Source organism: Ictidomys tridecemlineatus, chromosome 7, assembly GCF_052094955.1.
Source record: "Ictidomys tridecemlineatus isolate mIctTri1 chromosome 7, mIctTri1.hap1, whole genome shotgun sequence".
NCBI lineage: Eukaryota > Metazoa > Chordata > Mammalia > Rodentia > Sciuridae > Ictidomys > Ictidomys tridecemlineatus.
The window spans coordinates 2,086,591-2,104,311 of NC_135483.1; the positions used below are offsets into that span (position 1 = coordinate 2,086,591).

A 17,721-nucleotide genomic window follows, 5' to 3' on the forward strand; every position below is an offset into this window, starting at 1 on the left:
GGGCTGGAGTGGGGACCCCTGGTTTTGATTCTGCACCTGTGGGCTTTCATAGAGAGTCGCTGTCAGCCTCCCCTGGGCGGGACTGGGCTGGGATGAGGTCTGAGCCCCAGAAGGCACAGGTGGTACTGTCTGCTAAGCCAGGACCTGGTGGGCTGGGAGGAGAAGGGCAGGCTCCTTCCACCTGGGCCGCTGGGCAGGTTTGTGGGCCTGCAGGGCTCTGGGGACCTGCAGGCTGGGACCCTGCTCTCCAGGTAGCACGAGCAGTGCCACCCCAGCTAGCCTGGACCTGTCCTGGTTCTGGCCTGCAGGGATGCCGAGTGTTTCATCCCCGGTCAGCAGAGCTGCTCTCTGGACCTGCCACGTTGAGGGCCTGGTCCTTGGTCCGTCTGCGCCTGCTGTGTCTCCTGCACAGAGCTGTGGGTGAGGGTGTGGGACATCCCCGACCTCACTCCAGCTCCACTCTGGAGCAGCGGGAGCGGCCGTGCGTGCAGGTGCCCTGTGTTCCTGGCACCAGTGGACCTTGGCAGACATTGCCTGCTATCCATTTTTGTTCTTTGTAAAAATGAAGTCCTTGTTTCTGGTTGTGAGAGAGGCTTTGGATGCCCATTCCAGGAAGCGTGGACCTTCAGAGTATCTGAGGAGCCACTGTGACACGTGGTGCCTCTGGCGCCTTTCCTCATATCCTCAGGCCAACACCAGAGTTGGGTTTAAGTAGCGAGTGTTCTGGAAGCAGCATTTTGCACTTGGGGTGAGTGGTGTGCCTGCACCTCATCAGGGACTTTGAAGATGTGCTCGTAGTGGGGGCTGTGGATGCTGTTGGATGCGTGTGACTCGTAATGTGTCCGGTTACTAGGAACAATTCCCAGTGACATCATTGTGTGTAACCCTGTGTCACTGCCTGTCTCCTGGGTATCCCTGGGACCAGAAGGTGGGAGTGTCCAGGTGGCCTTCACTTACGTAACTTGGGCTACCTGTCTGATTAGTGAAGAGATTATCCCCAAACGTGGGCCTTGGAGAGGAGAGGGCTGTCCGCAGAGTGGGCAGGTGGCCTGACGCAGGGCCTGGCCCGCAGTGACCTCAGCCCCAGCAGCAGCACCCACCTTGGCTCTGGGGCCAGAAGTGTACCTTGGTGTCTCTGCTCCTCTGCCACAGACCTGTCCACCTGCCTTCCAAAGCCCCCATGACCTGACTGCTCTGTGCCTGTCATGGGCACAGCACTGGCTGTGGACTGCCTTCCTCCCTCTCTGCTGACCTTGCCCTGATCCCCTGCCCATCCTGGTTGGTGGACCTTGGGTGATTCTGCTCATAAAGTCCACCAGGGGGCTTCCTGGATCACAGAAGGGTGGAGGGGACTTGTGGGCCAGCACCCTCCTGGTGTGTGGCAAAGGGTCCTGCTCCCAGGCTTTCCAGCTCCTTTCTGTGGGCCAGCTTCCCCGATTTCCACACGAGTTCACAGTGGTGTCTTCTACTCAGCCCTGTTCTGTCGTGTGCAGTCAGGGTAGCCGAGGTGGCGGTGACCTCCAGGGGCCTCTAGTCCGTGGCTCAGTGGGCAGTGATAGGGTCCTGGCAGGCAGGGCTCCCAGCTCTGTGTGAGCAGCACTCTCCCACCAGGGTTTGCATGTCCGATGGGCACCAGAAGGGATCCAGATACCCCAGTGCCAGGGCCTGTGCAGGCGACTCTCGGAGGGGCTCAGTCTTAACAGCCCCACACATGGCAGCCAAGCTCCGATTGGCAGGACACAGAGCTGCGAGAGTGTCTTGTCCCTGGCCCCCTGTGACTGAGCACTCCTGCACTCACACCTGCAGGACTCAGGACTTGCTCGAGGGCCAGGAGGGGAGGCACACTCCGGCTCAGGCTGCCCTGTGCCCCTAGAAGGCTTCTGTAATGGGATTTAGTCCAATTGCTCCTGTGCCCTGTGGTCATGGGCACAGGAGCAATTGGGCTAACTGTCGGCCTTCCCTCTAGAGCTGACCTGGGGCCCGAGACGCGCTCAGAACAGGGTTGGCTGTCCAAACCTAAGCCTCCTCATGGCTCACGGGGAAACGAAGGCAGGGGAGGGCCTTGCCTGGGAGCAGAGCGAGCAGGGTTGTGTTTGGCTGTCCTCGGGCTTGCTAGCTGCCATGGAGGCTGGGATGGGAGTTCATGGATGTGGAGTCTGCTGGGGGGTGGGGAAGCTGTTGAGCAGCCCTGGGGCTGGACCACACGCAGGACCTCAATGACAGTGGGATGAAAGGCCTCCGAGTTGGTGGGTCAGGGTCTGGCATGAGCAGTGGGGAGGCCTTTGACTGGGCCGCACTGGGACTGTTTATAGCCCTGGGGTGGGTGGGGTGTGTGCAGGGGTGGTTAGATCATTTGTAGGTTCCTTTATGCCTAGGACTGGCACCTGGGATGTCTCAGGTCTGAGCTCTGCTGGGACTGTCCCCTGGAGCAGCTGCCTGGTCTCCCTAGGCAGTGGGGCTCCCTGCCGGCATGGTGGCCTAATGGCCACCTCCTCTCCTGCTAGCCCAGGCCTCCTGCCAACACTCCAGCAAAAAAGGCAGATGTCTCGTCCTTCATAGTCCCTCTTAGAAGTTGCCCGGGATCAGTCCTATTCTTTGTTGGTCAAAGCCTACCTGGGTTCCAAGAGAAGGATGAGAACTCTACTTCTCGGGGACAGGCAAGCCAAAGAATTTTGCAGCCATTTCCTCACACCACCACAGGTCCTGAAGCAGCGTCAATCAGGGTGAGTTTGAGGAGCCAGAGGAGGCCACTGCCACTCTGTGGTGGCCCTGCTGGGAGACTGGCAGGGAGAAGGCGTTAGGCTTGGGCCAGACCACATAGGACCCCAGAATCTGGGATAGATTGTTGACTTTAATTCCACAGCCCTTCAAGCCAGTGGAAGGTTCTAGAAGGGAGGCACACGACTGATGGCATGGAAGACCAAGTCAGAGCTGTGCAGGTCTTTTGGAGAAACGGCCCTCTTGTTTGCCTGGTCCCCAGATCTGGGAAATGGCCCAGAACATGCAGCAGAGCTGGCTGGAGGGGGTCTGGGCTTCTCTTGCTTCGTATCAGGCTCACAGCCCCCATAAAAATTCCTAGATGAGGGAGTGACCTCAGGTTTTGCCAAGTCTCTATGGTGAGTGGATGGCCAGCTGGGTGTGAGGAGCTGACCTCATGGCCTGGCCTGTCTGATAGGGACCCTCTCCCTGGGTGCTGGGGATGAGAATTTCAGGTGGCTGAGGAACAGGGACCACCTATGAGTAGAGGGAGCTGTGGGTGGGCAGAGGCCAAGGTGGGGCTGGAGCATCCCTGCTCCCTCACTTCACAGGTGAGACCGAACCTGGCACCTCTGGGCACCCCCCAGGAAGGTGGCCTGAGGTGCAGCTGTGAAGAGCCTCAAGGCAGTGCCTGCAGGGGCGGCGGCCAGCCAGGGGAGGGTGGTGAGGGAGCTGCCCCCTGCTTCCGTCCGCATGCCCCTGGCAGGCTAGGGTTCCGGGCTCTCCACCTCCTGACCCCGCTTATCATTGCCCTCCAGATTTTGTCCTCCTGGTAGGAATGAGGTGGCATGTCCTTGTCCCTGATTAGTGTTTTCCTGATGACCCACGATGTCCAGCTCCTCTTTGTGCTGTTGGCCATATGTGTCTTTCTGGAGGAATGTCTGCTCAGGTTCCTGGCCCACGCTTTCTCCCTTGGATGTCTCCTCTGCCCGGCGGCCCTGCCCTCCTGAGCTGCTGCTTTGCTGGTGGATGCTCTGCCCTGGGCCCCAGCCGGCTCGCCTTCCTCTGGCCCCTTTTCTCTCTCCCTTCCCCCGCTCCCTTCCCCTTGTCTTGCCTGCCTCACAGCTTGGAATCCCTCTTGGGTACTCAGATTCTACTGGTGGCCCTCCAACGGCACCCTCCTGTCTCCTGGCTGGCCTGTCCACCGGGACCTCTCAGTCAGAGGCCTCCATTCTCACAGGCCATCAACTGGTCCATCCACTCTCCTCTTGAGAAATCCTGCCTGACCACTTCTCACCCACTACCATGTGACCATCTGGTCCAAGCACTGTACCCCTTCCCCACCCCCACCTGTCCTCCCACCTCTCATCTTGTGCTAATAGTTGGTTCTATGCAGAGGTCAAGGTGGTCTTTAAAAACATGAGTCAGACCATAGCAATGTGTGCTCAGAGCCTGGGGTCTAGGGGCAGCATCCAGCCCCCAGCCTCGGGCCCAGACATCATGCCTACTCTGCCCTCTGCTCTCCCTAGCTCCTGCAGGTCACTGCAGGCCTTGCCCGGTCATGCTCCTTGACCATTCCATGCCTGGGTGTCACCCACAGCATGGGCTGTGTCTGCTCCTGTGGCTGAGCTTCAGGCCACTGTTCCCAGCAGCAGTGCCTGGGCAGGTCAGCCTCCATGGAGAGGGTGGGGCTGGGAGAGGAGCCCAGCCCTTCCCACAGCCCTGGGCCTGTAGCCAGGGGAGCCTGCCGGAGCTCTGCAGACGTTAGGAGCAAGGGTACGGGAGGAAGGCCCTGCTTGACCTCTGGGCTCTGGGGAGGAGGAGCTGTGCCTTGGAGCCACAGTGGGACATGAGGAGCCCAGCCCAAGGCGTGGTGTAGCCACCTGCCCGGAGTTGGGGCTGGCTGGAAGGTCAGCAGCTGCCCTCCTAAAGCTCCCGCAGGGCTCCAGCAGGTCCCAGCTAGCAGACATGGCTTGTTCCTGGTGGCTGACTGGTGTGGTGACCTGTCTGTATCTGAGGTCTCTCTTCTGTGACACGAGTACTCAGGTCTAGTGCCCAAAACACCATGCAGGGCTCAGCAGGAATGATGTCCTGGCCACCTTTCTCCCTCCCTATCCTACCCCTTAGTGCCACAGTCCCTACCCGCCTGTGTCCTGATGTCCTGCCTGGACAGTTGGGAGTTCCCTGCTGCAGAGTGACTGTGTGGGGAAGCTCGTCTTGTGGCTGCCAGGACAAGTCCAAACGCAGTGAGCCTGAGAACGGCAGGTGGCCTCAGGGTCCTCCAGATGTCTTGAGGGCAGCAGGCTGCCGTGTCCCAGAAGCCTCCCACAGCCATGGTGCACTTTCAGATTCTCCTAAACTCGCCTCATTTATTGAGGGATTGTAATGAGTCTTCTTTATTTTTAAAAACAAAGTAAATTTGCATGTAGTCCAGCATGCAATTAAAAATCAGTAAATAAACCAGTGAAATCAAGCCTCTCATCCTGGGTGATTGATGGTTGGTGTCATCTTTGGGCTCTCGTTTGTGGCCCCCTGTCATGTCCCTATGTATCTTGCGCTTGCCCGAAGCTACGTGCCCCAGGGCTCAGGTATTGGTGTGGCTGTCTCCCGTCACACCCTCCTTTCCACTGTGTGCCCCTTACTCTGCCCGTGGTGCCTCGACGTGGCCTGGCAAGACAGGGCAGGGGCAGGAGTGGGTTAATGCTCACTCACTCTTGAGTGCCTATTGCACGTCCCCAAGGGCCGGGGCCTGTTACGGCCCCATGGCAGGTAGAGATGAGGGGCTCAGTCCAGGACTGGCCTCTGGTCACACATTGAGTGGATTCAAATGGTGTTTGGTGTGGACCCATGTACATTCCTGGGAAGAGCCCCGCTTGGGCATGAGGCCCTGCCTGTGTGTGTGCTGGACGCACCTGGTTGCCGTGGCCGTGGTCACCAGGTGCGCTGGTGTGTGCTTGCATTTCCTGGAAGGTCTGTGTCCACTGCAGGAGCGCAGGCCTGCAGGGCCAGTCAGAGGGTTTTCATCCCGCTCCTCCCTCTAGGGGCTGTTGGGACTGTATGACTTCTTTCCTGGGTGTCAGTGGGGTTTCCCTGGGGTTTCTTTGTTGCAAGTTGAAAAACTAGGAAGCCAGCTTGCTTTTCAGGGTGGGTTTGACGGAGCTGCATGGCCAGGCCATCCTGCTGTCTTTGAGGGGTCAGTCGGTTTTATTGCTGTGTGTGTCATCGTGTGTTCGTGCTGCTGCTTCCTCGGGCCTCAGTGTCCACTCACCGCTGTCTCCTCGCACTCTCCTCGCATGTAGCGTGGTTGGGCTTCCCTGCCCAAGAGCCCTGCAGTGCCTGGTCCTGCCCTGCTCCTGCTCTTAGTGCTGTGCGGCCACCGTGCTCACTGCTGTTCTTGCTTTTGGCGGTTGGCCACCTCCTGAGGGTTCAGGTAACAGAGTTTCTGTTAAGCCTTGGTGTTGGTCACCTCCAGAGACACCTTGTTTAGTGTGGGCCCAGCTTCTGTGCCTCCCTGCTGGCCATTACTGAAGGCAGTCTGAGGGCACAGTGGTGGTGCACCCTCTCTGGTCTTGTCTGTTGGAGAAAGTCGCCTCTGCACTTTCATTTTGGAATACATTCTGTTCTCGGTATTGAGTTCTGGGTTCCCGGTTTTTCTCCGACCCCTTTAGAAATGTCTCCCGTTCCCTTTGGGAGCTTGTGGTTTCTGATGGGAAGTCGGTGTGTCCTTTTCTCTGGCTGCCTTCAGTACTTTTCTTCCTTGATTTTGAACCATTGGAACATGGTGCACATGAGTGTCATATCATTCTTATTTGTGGGTAAGGATCTGCTTAGGGTCCTGTAAGATTCTTGAATCTGTGGCTGGATCTCATTTGCGTCTTTTCAGGTTTTCCCTCCCTCTCCTTTCCCCGAGGGCTGAGCCTGCTGTGAGCGTGCTGGCCCGTTTGCTGTTGTCCCACAGCTGGTGCTCTGGTCCGTTCCCCTTGTTTCCTACTGTGTCTGATTTTCAGTTGGGTCCTCTGCCTGGCTGGCCGCTCGGTCCTCTCTCTAGCTCTTTTTCTGTGGTCTGCTTCCGGGTGGTTTCTCTGTGCTCTTCTTAGTCTGGTTTGTTGCCTGTCTTGGTTCTGTGGGTTTGTGCTCTTGGTTGCATCTGGAGGGTCTGGTCACTCTCCTTCCAGTGGCTTCTGAGCGCTCCCTCCTCCTGCGGATCACTGATCACACCCTGCTTCACGTTGCCGCTGTCCCTGGGTCGCAGGCTTCAGTCTCCCTCTTTTTCCCTTGCTCTCCCCGGATACCAGTTGGGACAGTGTCTGTCGCTGTTTTTTAAGAGATGATCTTTTCTCTTGTAGCATCTACTCTCATTAAGCCCTTCTAGAGAAATTTTATTTTAGAAATTTGTCATATATTTCATCCCTCAAAGTTGCCCTTGGCTCCTTTGTACATCTTCCGTTTTGCCCTTGCTGTGCCCACGTGCGTGGTGGGCGCTTTGGCCTGCCAGCCATGTTGTGATCGCTGACAGCCTCGCTGTGGGGCTGCCTCTGTTGCTGCCTGTTCCCCTGCGTGCTGGTCACCCTGCTTCTGGCCAGCTCTGTTCCCTGGTCTGCGCCTTGGGAAGCCGTGGCTCCCAGTGGCTGTGCTGTGCTTCTCCCGGAGATTGTTAGGTTGTCCTGTGGAGGCAGATGTGGTGAGCAGTGTCCTTTGTTACCCTGGAGGTTGGTGTGTGGCCACCTTCTGTGGCCCATTGTGCCCTGCAGCACCCTCTCCCTGTGGGCGACGCTGCCCTTCCCATGGCATGTGTGTGGACTGAGGAGGCCTTCAGTGGTCTCCGAGCACCAGGCCGCTGCCCTCATGCCTCACAGGAGCTCTTGCTGGTGGTCACTGCTTCTGTCCTCAGCCTCATGACTGAGGGCGGTCAGGTGTGGTGGTGGCTCTCATCAGGTGGGGGGAAGTGCGGGGCGCGTTCCCGTGGTGGGGCTGCGGCTGCTCTTGCACCCCGCAGGTCCGTCAGCCCCAGGAGAGGACTGTGGCTCTTAGAACCGCCCAGGACTTCTTACGGGGATTCTGAGGACCTCCTCTCACACAGGAGCCCCCTGGCCTTGCCTGGAGCTCTCCAGGGATACTGTGCCTCTTCTGCAGGACACTGGCCCTGTCCCACCTGTCCCACTCAGCCTCTCCTGGGTCTGGGGCCAGTGGCAGGCAGGGATCCATGAGGCCCCCTTGCCCCTCGTCTTCTGTGGGCCTCCCAGGTGCCACGGTGTGCCAGCCCTGGGTGTGTTGTCTGTGTGCATCTCCACCAGGCAGGTACAGGGTGCTTGCCTCACTTGGAGGAGGCTGTGGGCTCCTTCCTACCTGTGACCACTGGCCTGATTTCCATGCTGTGAGTAGCTTTGCCTCTTCTGAGCTCAGTGCATGTGGAACCATGAAGTCCGTGGCCTCCTGGGCCTGGGTCGTCTCCTGTGTGGGGTGTCTGAAGTTGTGTCACGTGGCCACGGGTGCTAAGAGCCGACTCATTGCTGAGTGGTGCTCTGGTGTGGCTGACTCAGACTCTGCTTGTCTCGCCCGCAGGGCCCGCGGTGCCTCTCCAGCCAGCGCGCATCTCCAGGTCTGTGTGCCTGGTCCTCCTGGGCAAGATGCTGGGAGTGGAGCATGCCCCAGCTGGCGAGGCGCCAAGGAGCTCCCCAGGGCCCTGCCACCTTCCCTCCTGCCTGGCAGACCAGTGCAGCCTGGGGCCTAGGCCGTGGGGCTGTAAGTGCCACTGGACTGCGGCCTCAGTGTGCATCTCTTTGAGGAGGGCTGTGGGGCGTCTTCCCTGCACAGTCCCTTCTCTGTCTTCCCACGGGGCGTCTCTTCACATGGTGCCTCTGATTCCTGGGGCTGTGTGTCCCGAGCATTGGACCCGAGCGTCCGTGCCGCCCTCTGTGCAGCCCTGGTCGGTGCCAGTGTGCAGAGTCTTTTCCTTGCATCGTGGCGGCCTCTTCATTTTAAGAGTCTCTTAAGAAGAGCAGGAACTTTCAGCGTTAGGCAGATCAGGAATGCTTCACCGTAGCTATGTCCTGAATGTGGTGTGTCCCCTGAGGTGGCAGTTGGACCCAGGGTCTTGTTCACGGCCCTCAAAGGTGGGCACTCTGCTGACTGTGTGTCAGAGACAGGCCCTTGAGAGGCGATGGGGCCAGGTCCCTGGGGTGGAGCTGCGACTGGATCCTGGCAGCTTTGTGAGCAGAGATCGCGCACTGGGGGGCACCTGCCACCCCACCATGGTGCGACTCGGCGGCCCAGTTGTGGCCCCATGAGAGCCTGTGCTGCACGGCCTGGGACTGCAGAGCTGCCAGTCAAGCACAGCGCCCGCTGTGGGGAGCCACGCAGAGCCTGCGGACACCTGCAGGGAGTCCACCGTGCTCACGCCCATAGCTAGACTTGTGGTGCATTTGGAGTTCACTCCTGCATGTGCCCTCAGAAAGGGTTGAGGGTCACTTTTTAAAAACACTTTTAGCACCATTTGTCGAGACAGCCATCTTTGCCCATGGGCTGCGTGGGTGCCTTTCTGAACACCGTGTGCCCACATTCCTGGATTGCTCTATGGTGCTGTGCTGTGGCCCCGGCCAGTGCTGGGTCCCCAGGCTGCAATCCTGCTCAGGCCAGGCAGGCTGGTGCCCTCCAGCTTGCTCCACTGTGCAGTGCTGTGGACCCTCAGGTCCTTGGTGTGTCAGTGGACATCTCAGAATCACCTTGTCGATTTTTGTTTTAAAATCCTGCTGTAGTTTCATCTCGGTTGCGTGGCGTCTGCAGACCTCTGTGAGAATGGCCCTCTTAAAGGCGCCCTGTGTGCCCGGAGTGCGCCTTTCTGTTGATTCTCTCGGCAGTGCCTCAGGCTTTCCAGGGGTGGGTCTTGTGTTTATCATTGTTCTGTTGGAAGTGGCTCAGGGACCTTGAGGCTGAACACTGCTTTTGGTGGCATTGTCCACATTCCACTGTCCACTCTTGGCCACAGCTGGTTTTTGTGCATTGCTGGTGTCCTGTGGGGCCTCAGGTTCATTATTGGTTCCAGGAGCTTTTCCCGGACCCTCGGGATTTCCTGTGTGCAGGGACATGGATACCCTCGCCTTCCGAGAGAGCAATGTGGGGTCTCTTGCTCTAGTTTCCTTAGACTCTCAGTCCTGAGTGTCGGATTGCATCAAGGCTGGCTCCTAACTTAGTGAGCCGTCTGTGGGTGGCCTTTCCTTTTGTTCTGAGGATTGACCCCCAGGGCAGTTTTCCACTGAGCTACATCCCCAGTCCTTTTTATTTGGAGACAGGTCTCACTAAGTAGCTGCGGCTGGCCTCCAACCTGTGTGCCACCTGTCTCGGCCTCCTGAGCTGCTGGAATCACTTGTGTGGCCTTGTGCCCGGCTCATACCTGACTTTGAAGTGTCAGGCCACCTCTGAACCCTGGGTCAGCGCCCCCTCGGCAGTTCCCGCCTCCTTTCTTACTGTCTGTCCGAGGTCTGTCCTGGGCTCTGTGGGGCGCCTGCTGTCTCTCTTCTCTGGGTCTGTGCTCGGCTTTGGCGTGGTGGGGGCTGCTCCTGCAGTCTGCCCCCGGGTCGCTTGTTCCCTGGTGGTGGAGCCGGCTCACCTGGGTCTGTCTGGTGGTGTTTCAGTTGCAGTTTCAGTCTTGCCACCGCCGGCGTCCTCAGGCCTGTCTGTTTAGTGGTGTTGGTCCTTCTTGTCTCCACGGCTTGTCCCTTCACGTTGGGTCTGCGGTCACGTCCCTTTTCATTCTCCTTATGGCTCGTTTGTGACTGTTCCTGTCATTTCCAGCTACAGTTGTGCAGTCTTGACCTTCAGAGAGAGCTCTTTGGCCCCCTTGGCCGTGTCTACCTGGGTCTGCCCTTGACCATGTGGTCGCACCCCTCCTCTCTGTGTGTAGGTAGGTGGCTGGCTCCCCAGGGCTCCGGAGCTGGAGCTTCTCCTCGTTCCTGATGCCCGAGCTCTGAGTGCCTGGGAGGAGCCCTGCTCTGCTGCACCCATAGCTCTGCGCCTCCTCTGACTGCTCTCTGAGTCCGCGGGGGCAGGGTGGCTGGCACTGTAACTGCAGTCAGTCTCTGTCCCCAGAAGCTGGCTGGTCTCGGGGGCCTGCAGTCGGCTGCCTTCCCTCTGCGGGGCGCCCCCTCCGGCCGCTTCACTGCTGCTGCGTAGGTTTGCTGGCTGAGCACCTGCTGTGCCTACGGCCTTGGGTGGCCGGGTTGGGTAAGGGATACTTGTGAGGGGACAGAGAGGAGATGCCCGTGGAAGAGGACCTACAGGACCCGGCCCAGAACCAACTGCCCTTGCTCTAGTGCTGATGACTCCATGAAGTTGTGGCGGCCACCATTTTTGGGATGGAGTCTGAGGAGAGGAGCATCAGTGCCGGCCAGAGGCATGTGTGGGTAGTCACAGCCTGGCCTGCTGGGGAGCCAGCCCTGGGCTGTGCCGAGTGTCTTGCCCACTGCCCCGTAGCCACAGTGCCAGTTCACAGCCGGGGTCGTTGCCCCAGCTGTCTAGGGGCTGCAGGGTCACGGGGAGCAAAGCACCAATGTGGGGTTGTCCGGATGGGCATCAGCAGGGGTGGGGCGGGAGGGCCCGTGAAGGGCAGGGATAGGGCCGGGGGAGGCTGGAGCACTGTGCAGGGACTTTGGCTTTGTGAGAGTGACACGAGGAATGGCTGGCCAGTGTGAGGGCTGGGACATGACCTGCTTTTAGCACCTCTGCTTCAGGGACTGTGTCTGGGACGCTGTGGCCGTGAGGGGCAAGGGGCCTGCAGGAGCCCTGGGGCGCGGAGGAGCAGGGGCAGTGTGTCTCTGGCTGCCGAGTGGGTCTTGGCTGTGCAGTTGCCCCCGCATGCCAGACTGGGAAATGGAGGATGGGGACAGGGGAGCCGAGAGTTTTGCTGAAGAGACAGGAAGGCTGGGGTACGGGGCGGAGATGGGGAAGTTGGGAGATCCTGGGCAGGCGAATGTGAGAGCAGTGGGATGCCCAGGCGGATGGACCGAGGGTCATTAGGGAGGACACTCTGGAGATCAGGTCCAGGTGGGGGCAGGACCATGGGGGAGGGCGCTCAGGTGGGTCTCGGGCTGTGGGTCTGGCAAGCTGGCTGCAGAGGTCCTTGTGGGGGTGGCAGTGAGGTGGTGCTCCAGGGTGGAGTGTCGGGCTCTGTCACGTGGCCGTCGGCACAGTGAGTGGACAGCCCCTGGAAGGAGGAGGACCAGGAGGCAAGACCTAGCTGGGTAGCAGCCATGCCATTGAGTCATTGGGGCCGGAAGGCCCCTGTCCCTGCTGCTGTCACCAGCCTTTCCTGGCTCCTCCTCAGCCCGCCCCAGCTCTCTCCTGCACAGACTGCCTCGCCCTGCCACTGAAGGGCCGAGGAGGGGAGGCATGGCTGGGGCAGTGAACCCCTCAACAGGTGGCCGTGACCTGTGGTGCGGACAGTGCACTGCCTGCTGGGTGTCACCTGGTCAGGTGCCAGCACCAGTGGGTGGCCTTTGAGAACCTGAGACCTGCACTGCCCTGACCACTGCGGGTCCTGGGAGTGCAGTTCTGCCTCGCCTTGGGCTGCCCTGCGCAGGGTCAGGAGGGCTCTCTGGGTTCTGCCAGGCCAGGGTCCCACCTCTCTTGGGTGTGACTTGGATATGTATACCCAGGTGTCACTCCACTGGGGAGGGTCAGCGCCTGCAAAGAGCCCTGGTCTCATTTGCTGCTGGGGCCACATTCAAAGCTGCAGCTGGACTGTGGCCAGGGTTGCCTAGGCCCTCTCATGCCACTGCTCTGGGGGTGGCAACAGGCTCACCCTGGGCCCCAGAGCCACACTCTGCTCAGCATTGAGACCCCTTTGCAGGGAGGTTGGCCGGGCCTCCTCACTGGTGCCCAGGCTGCCCGTGGCGGGCTGGACGGCTCTGAGCCGCACGACTATGTTTGGGGTGGTCCTGGAGGTGGCCTCTGCCTCCCACGCAGCTCACCTTGATGCCCCCCACCCCTCTGCCTGCTGTCCCTGCCCCTCCCGCCCTCTGCCTGTCCTGCCCCTCCGGCCCTGCCTGCTGCTTCTCTCCCTTCTCTCTGCTCCTCTCCATTTGCTCGCTGGGCTCTGCCTGTCCCTCTGCTGTGCCTTGCTCTCCCTTCTGCCTGCTGTGTCCCCTTCTCTCCCCGCCCCTTCCCTGCCCCAGGCACACGATGCAGCAGGAGACCAACAGAGCCGTGTCGGCCAGTGCGGGTGCCTTGAAGCAGACGTCAGAGCTCCTGCGGGGCTCCTGTCTGGTATGTTTCCCTGAGGGCTGGGCCAGACCAGGGAGGCCCCTGAGGGAGGGGAGGGCGGCCGGAGTCTGTGGCGGGGTGATGTGGCCCTGGAGGGGTACGAGGATCCGCGTGCACAGATGGATACTCAGGCTGCCCTGGGTTCGGCCACATGTGGCTCAGGGGCCAGAACTGGGTGTGTGGGCCCTTTGAGCAGCAGGGGCCAGGGGTGGCTGCTGCGACTGCTCTCCTGGCACCTGCTTTGTGGTTGTGGTGAGGGTGTCCGAGTCTTGGCTGGGCCTTCCTGAATGGAGACTGACGACCCCAGGGTCAGTGTCACCCCTGGATACCAAAGTCCGTGTTCAGCCAAGTCCCTTGCATAGAGTGGTGTATCATGTGGAGGTGACTCGTGCACGCCCTCCCATGTGTGCTTCAGGTCACCTGAGCTCCTGGGGTACCAGCATGGTGCGAAGACTGTGGCCAGTGGTAGGCGCACTGATGGGGGTGATGGCGAGAGCAGGGGTGAGCTGCGCCAGGCACGGTGGTCTGAGTCCTCTGTGCTGTTGGTGGACCCCGGTGTGGCAGTGTTCTAAATGACAGCCCACTGGGTGTCCGTCTGTCCTACTCCACCTGAGACCCCACAGACTTGCTTGTGAAATTGCGGCGAGGAGGCACATATGGGCTGGGAGCCTTCCTTGGTGGCTCCCACAGTGCCGTGGGAGGACTCTGGACCACGCAGTGTCCACTGGCCCTGGGCAAGTGCAGGACACGACAGGGCCTCACAGGAGGAGGACTCACCACATGCCGTGGCCTGAAGGAGGGGGCACTGCTGTTGGCCCCTGGTGTTGGGAGGCATGGGGAGCATCTGCCCAGTGTGCGGGGGATGCTGGGTGGAGGGAGGTCGAGGTTGCAGCAGACGGGCCTGAGGGTTCGGCTGCCCATGTGGGCAGGGGTTGAGGACTGGGCTTCTCCTAGCTCTAACAAGAGTCTGTGGGGAAGCACCCGCCATGTGGCTCTCGGTGCCTCCCTCACCTGGCCTCAGCTTTAGGGAATGAGATGGTTTGGGTCACCGTAGCCACCTCCACTGCCGAGGGAGGGACCCTGGCAACCTGGCTGCCTTCTGTGTGGTGCTCATTGCTCCCTCGCAAGGTGGGTGTGGAGCCCCTTGATTTGGGGGCTCCGTGGCCTGGTAGCTCTAAGAAGCATGCCCAGGTCCCCTTTCTCCTTCCTGAGCTGGTCTGGTGAGTAGGCACAGGAGGACATCAGTGCAGCCTCCCAGAGGTGCATGCTGGGGTGGGTGCCAGGCGGCTCTCTGGAGGAATGCTCGAGCAGTAGAAGATACCATGGGCAGCAGCGGGGACAGTGCTGTGCTCCCCCAGGCTACTTGCTCTGTCTTGGGGTTCACGTATGATATCAATGACCAGAGGCCACCCTCCCAGGTCACGGAAACAGGCTCCACCAACTGCTGAGTGGGCGTGTAGGCTCAGCGTTGGAAAGCCTGTCCCTCAAGCACAGGCCACAGCTCATCTGGCCACACCAGCACCTCTCGCCATGGGCGTTAGTGGCAGTGGGTGGCGGTGTGTGGTGGCTGTGGACAGCCAGGTCTGCTGGGACCACACTGAAGCACCCAGGCTGGGCAGGGCACTAGAGCTGCTGTGGTTTCCTTGGTGCCAGTTCCACAGGGCTGGAGGCGGGAGGGGAGGCCCTATCAGTCAGTGGGGTCCGTGGCCAACCTGAGCAGGGACACTCCAGGCCTGTCCTGTCCAGCCCCTCACCTGATAAATGCTTCTGGAGCACCAGCTCAGTGGCGGTTCATGTCTTGGTGGCGGGGTGTGGTGCTGAACAGCAGGGGAGCAGGCTGAGAGGCAGTGTTGCAGGGGAGGGGAACAGCAGTAGGACAAGGCATGGGTCCCTTGGACCGGGCTCCAGTACCTGAGGCCTGGACTGGGCCAGTCAGGACTCAGGTCATGATCTCCTGGGCTGTGGGGCGACCACAGTGCTTGGGCTGCTGAGGGGCCAAGCCACACACTGGGCCACAGTAGCTCCGGGCTCCTGACAGTGCTGGTCGAGCTCCGTGGGTCCTATGGTGCTGGTGTCACTGGGACTCTGGCTGATGACGGCAGTGGCAATGAGCCACGTCCTCAGGGTGGGGGTGTGACGATGCATGGAGAAGCTGGGCTGTGGCCCTGCTGGGCAGAGAGGGGCGCAGAGAGCACCATGACAGGGGCGGCAGGGCAGGAGGCCTCAGCGCCCCGTAACCTGCCCTCTGTCTGCAGCAGGAGCGCCTTCAGCTGGACCGGCTGAAGATCCAGCTAGCAGATGCCATTCAGCGGTACGGAGTGGTCCAAAAGGTGAGGTGCTGCGGGCGGGGTGCAGGCCAGTGGGGGCTGTGGGCCCTAGAGTGTACCTCGGCTGGCTGTCTCTGGGTGGCGTGGGGTGGCCTTCCTCCTCCAGAAGTGCTGCCCCAAGGGTATCTTACAATAGCCTCTTGGGGACAGGCAGGGCAGGCCTCACCCCATTCTGACAGACAGGGAAACGAGGCCCTCTGAGGCTGTCCAGCCAGTCCTGCGAGCCTGCCCAGGGCCTGGCTCCCCCGGTGTGCTTTGCTCTCAGGGCCTGTGGTTTATCTGACCCTTCTCTTTCCACCTTTAATGTTCTTCATTTCTTTCTCCTCTTTTACTTTTTCCAACAGAAAATTGCAGAAAAGTCCAGAGCACTGCTTCCCACAGCTCAGAGGGGCATCAAACAGGTGGGTGCCACGTGGGTACTGTGGTCAGGCAGTGGCTGTGGGGTCAGTACCGACTCCATTGCCGTCTGTGCTCCAGGAGAGGGTGGGAAGCTGGGGACAGGCCCATTCAAGGGTCTGCCTCAGTGTCCAGCTTGTAGAGCTCTGGCGTTCTGACCTTTGGGCTATGGCATGGTGCCGACCCTAGGAAGCTCCCAAGTGACTGCTGATTGTTGCGTGTAGCATCACACTTTCTTACTTTCTATAACAAAATACTTGAGACCGAGTACTTTATAAAGAAAAGGTTTATTGAGCTCCCAGCAAGTGCAAGGGGTGGGGAGGTGTCCAGTGCCACGGCAATGCCCAGCAACTTGGGAGGCTGAGGAGGAGAATGCCAAGTTCAAGCCCAGTCTAAGCGACTTGGTGAGGCCCTGTCTCAAAATGAAAAATAAAGAACAAGGGCTGGGGGTGTAGCTTGGTGGCACAACGTCCCCAAAAAGATCCACAGAAGAATGTAGTAGTTGGAGGCCTAGATGAGCAGAGGGGAAGAATGGATAGAACTAATGTCTGAAGAGTAATGGCTAAAAATTTCCCCAGACTGTCCAAATACTGCAGGCACAGATCCAAGAGACTTTATGGTAAGTAGAGTAAGTTTGACCCTGATTTAAATAAAATCCTTGGTTAAATAGTAATAAAAATTTGAAAACCAAAGGCAGAAATCAATCTTAAAAGATTTCGAAACCACAGAAAATCTTAAAAACACATTACGCCAGAGGAGAAGGCCACACTATGTTTGAAGGCACAGGAACCACAGCTCACAGAAGAGGTAAGGGCCAGGAGATGGTGGAAGCGCCCCTGTGCTGGGTTGTGACACGTGACTAACCTAGTCAGGGTCACCCCAGGTGAACTAGGCTGCACCAAGTAAACACACAGAGACAGAGAAATACCTTTTTCTCTGGTTCTGTGTCGGCTCCTCCAACCCAGCTCCCACACGAGGCAAGGCAGGCAAGAGAGAGCGTGCTCCTCGAACCCGGGTGTTATTGGGGGAGGCTGTTCCATGGAATATTCTACCCCCAAAGGGCAAAGGGCTAGGACTACAAACGAACAGGTGAGTGGACTCAACCCAGCAGGTGTCATCTACTCCTGGAGCCACACTGTGTTATCCGAGCTGGGGTAACGCCCAAGTTACTGTGACCCGGCCCGGCTGTGCCAGAGGAAGGCAGTGACTGTTCAGAACCCCGAGCGTCAGGACTTACAGGCGTCTGCATCCAGGGCAGCTCCGACAGTCCTGGCCTTTACCCTGCAGCTGCTGGGAGTCTTCAGATGGGGTCTTTAGGTAAAGTGGAAGCATTTTCAGAGAAGCAGAGCTGAGCGCTCCTGAGTGGCAGCTCCATTTCTGAGTGGAGACAGGAGTGTGGCCTCAGCTGGAAGCACAGTTGCAGAGGAAGGTAGGGCACGTGGGTCGGGGACATGTCCTCATAGAGCAGGGTCGGCTCTGGGAGTACCAGGCTGGTCAATTCAAAAACAGTTGGTGTGATTCACCTGCTAGAACACATGGGCCAACGCCAGGGCTGTCCCAGCACACCCAGAAAAGCCCCACTCAGGGATGCTGGGAAACGGGCAGAGCAGGAATTGGCAGGGTAACTTGGACCTGTAAGAGGGGCCTGCAGAACCCGAAGCTCGTTGCACTCTGCTGGGCAAACGTCGTCTCCTGAGCTTGGGGATAGGGCACCTAGTTCTGTCCCCTCCATTGGCATTGTGTGGACCTGTGCAGTGTGGTGGGCATGAAGAGACAGGTGGGAGAACCAGGCAGAGCGGGGCAGGCTGCTTCCGAGGACCCGCCGGGACTTGGAACTGGTGAGAGTTGAGATGCTAGCTCAGCATCTGGGAAGACAGAAATCACATTGAAAACGTGATGGTACTTCAGTCATTCTTCACAGTTAGTGCCCATAGCCCCAGCTAGTGGAGGGGCTGAGGTGGGAAGGACCATTGAGCCCAGGAGCTCAGGATGGGCCGGGCACATGGCAGACACCATCTCGAAGGAGAAGAGAAAGCAACACCAA

At 59.4% G+C, this 17,721-nt stretch overlaps 1 protein-coding gene across 10 annotated transcripts in view; it reads left to right on the top strand.

Moving 5' to 3' along the window:
- The window catches only part of Tsnare1 (t-SNARE domain containing 1), a 113,626-nt gene that overhangs the window by 68,885 nt on the left and 27,020 nt on the right, over positions 1 to 17,721 (top strand). For 9 of the 10 annotated variants that reach the window (XM_078016605.1, XM_078016612.1, XM_078016610.1 and 6 more), the window contains 3 exons: positions 12,867 to 12,957; positions 15,210 to 15,284; positions 15,626 to 15,682. In XM_078016605.1, coding sequence (XP_077872731.1) covers positions 12,867 to 12,957; positions 15,210 to 15,284; positions 15,626 to 15,682 — 223 coding nt within the window. The remainder of the gene's footprint in view (positions 1 to 12,866; positions 12,958 to 15,209; positions 15,285 to 15,625; positions 15,683 to 17,721) is intronic. The other variant, XM_078016609.1, reaches the window with a different exon arrangement.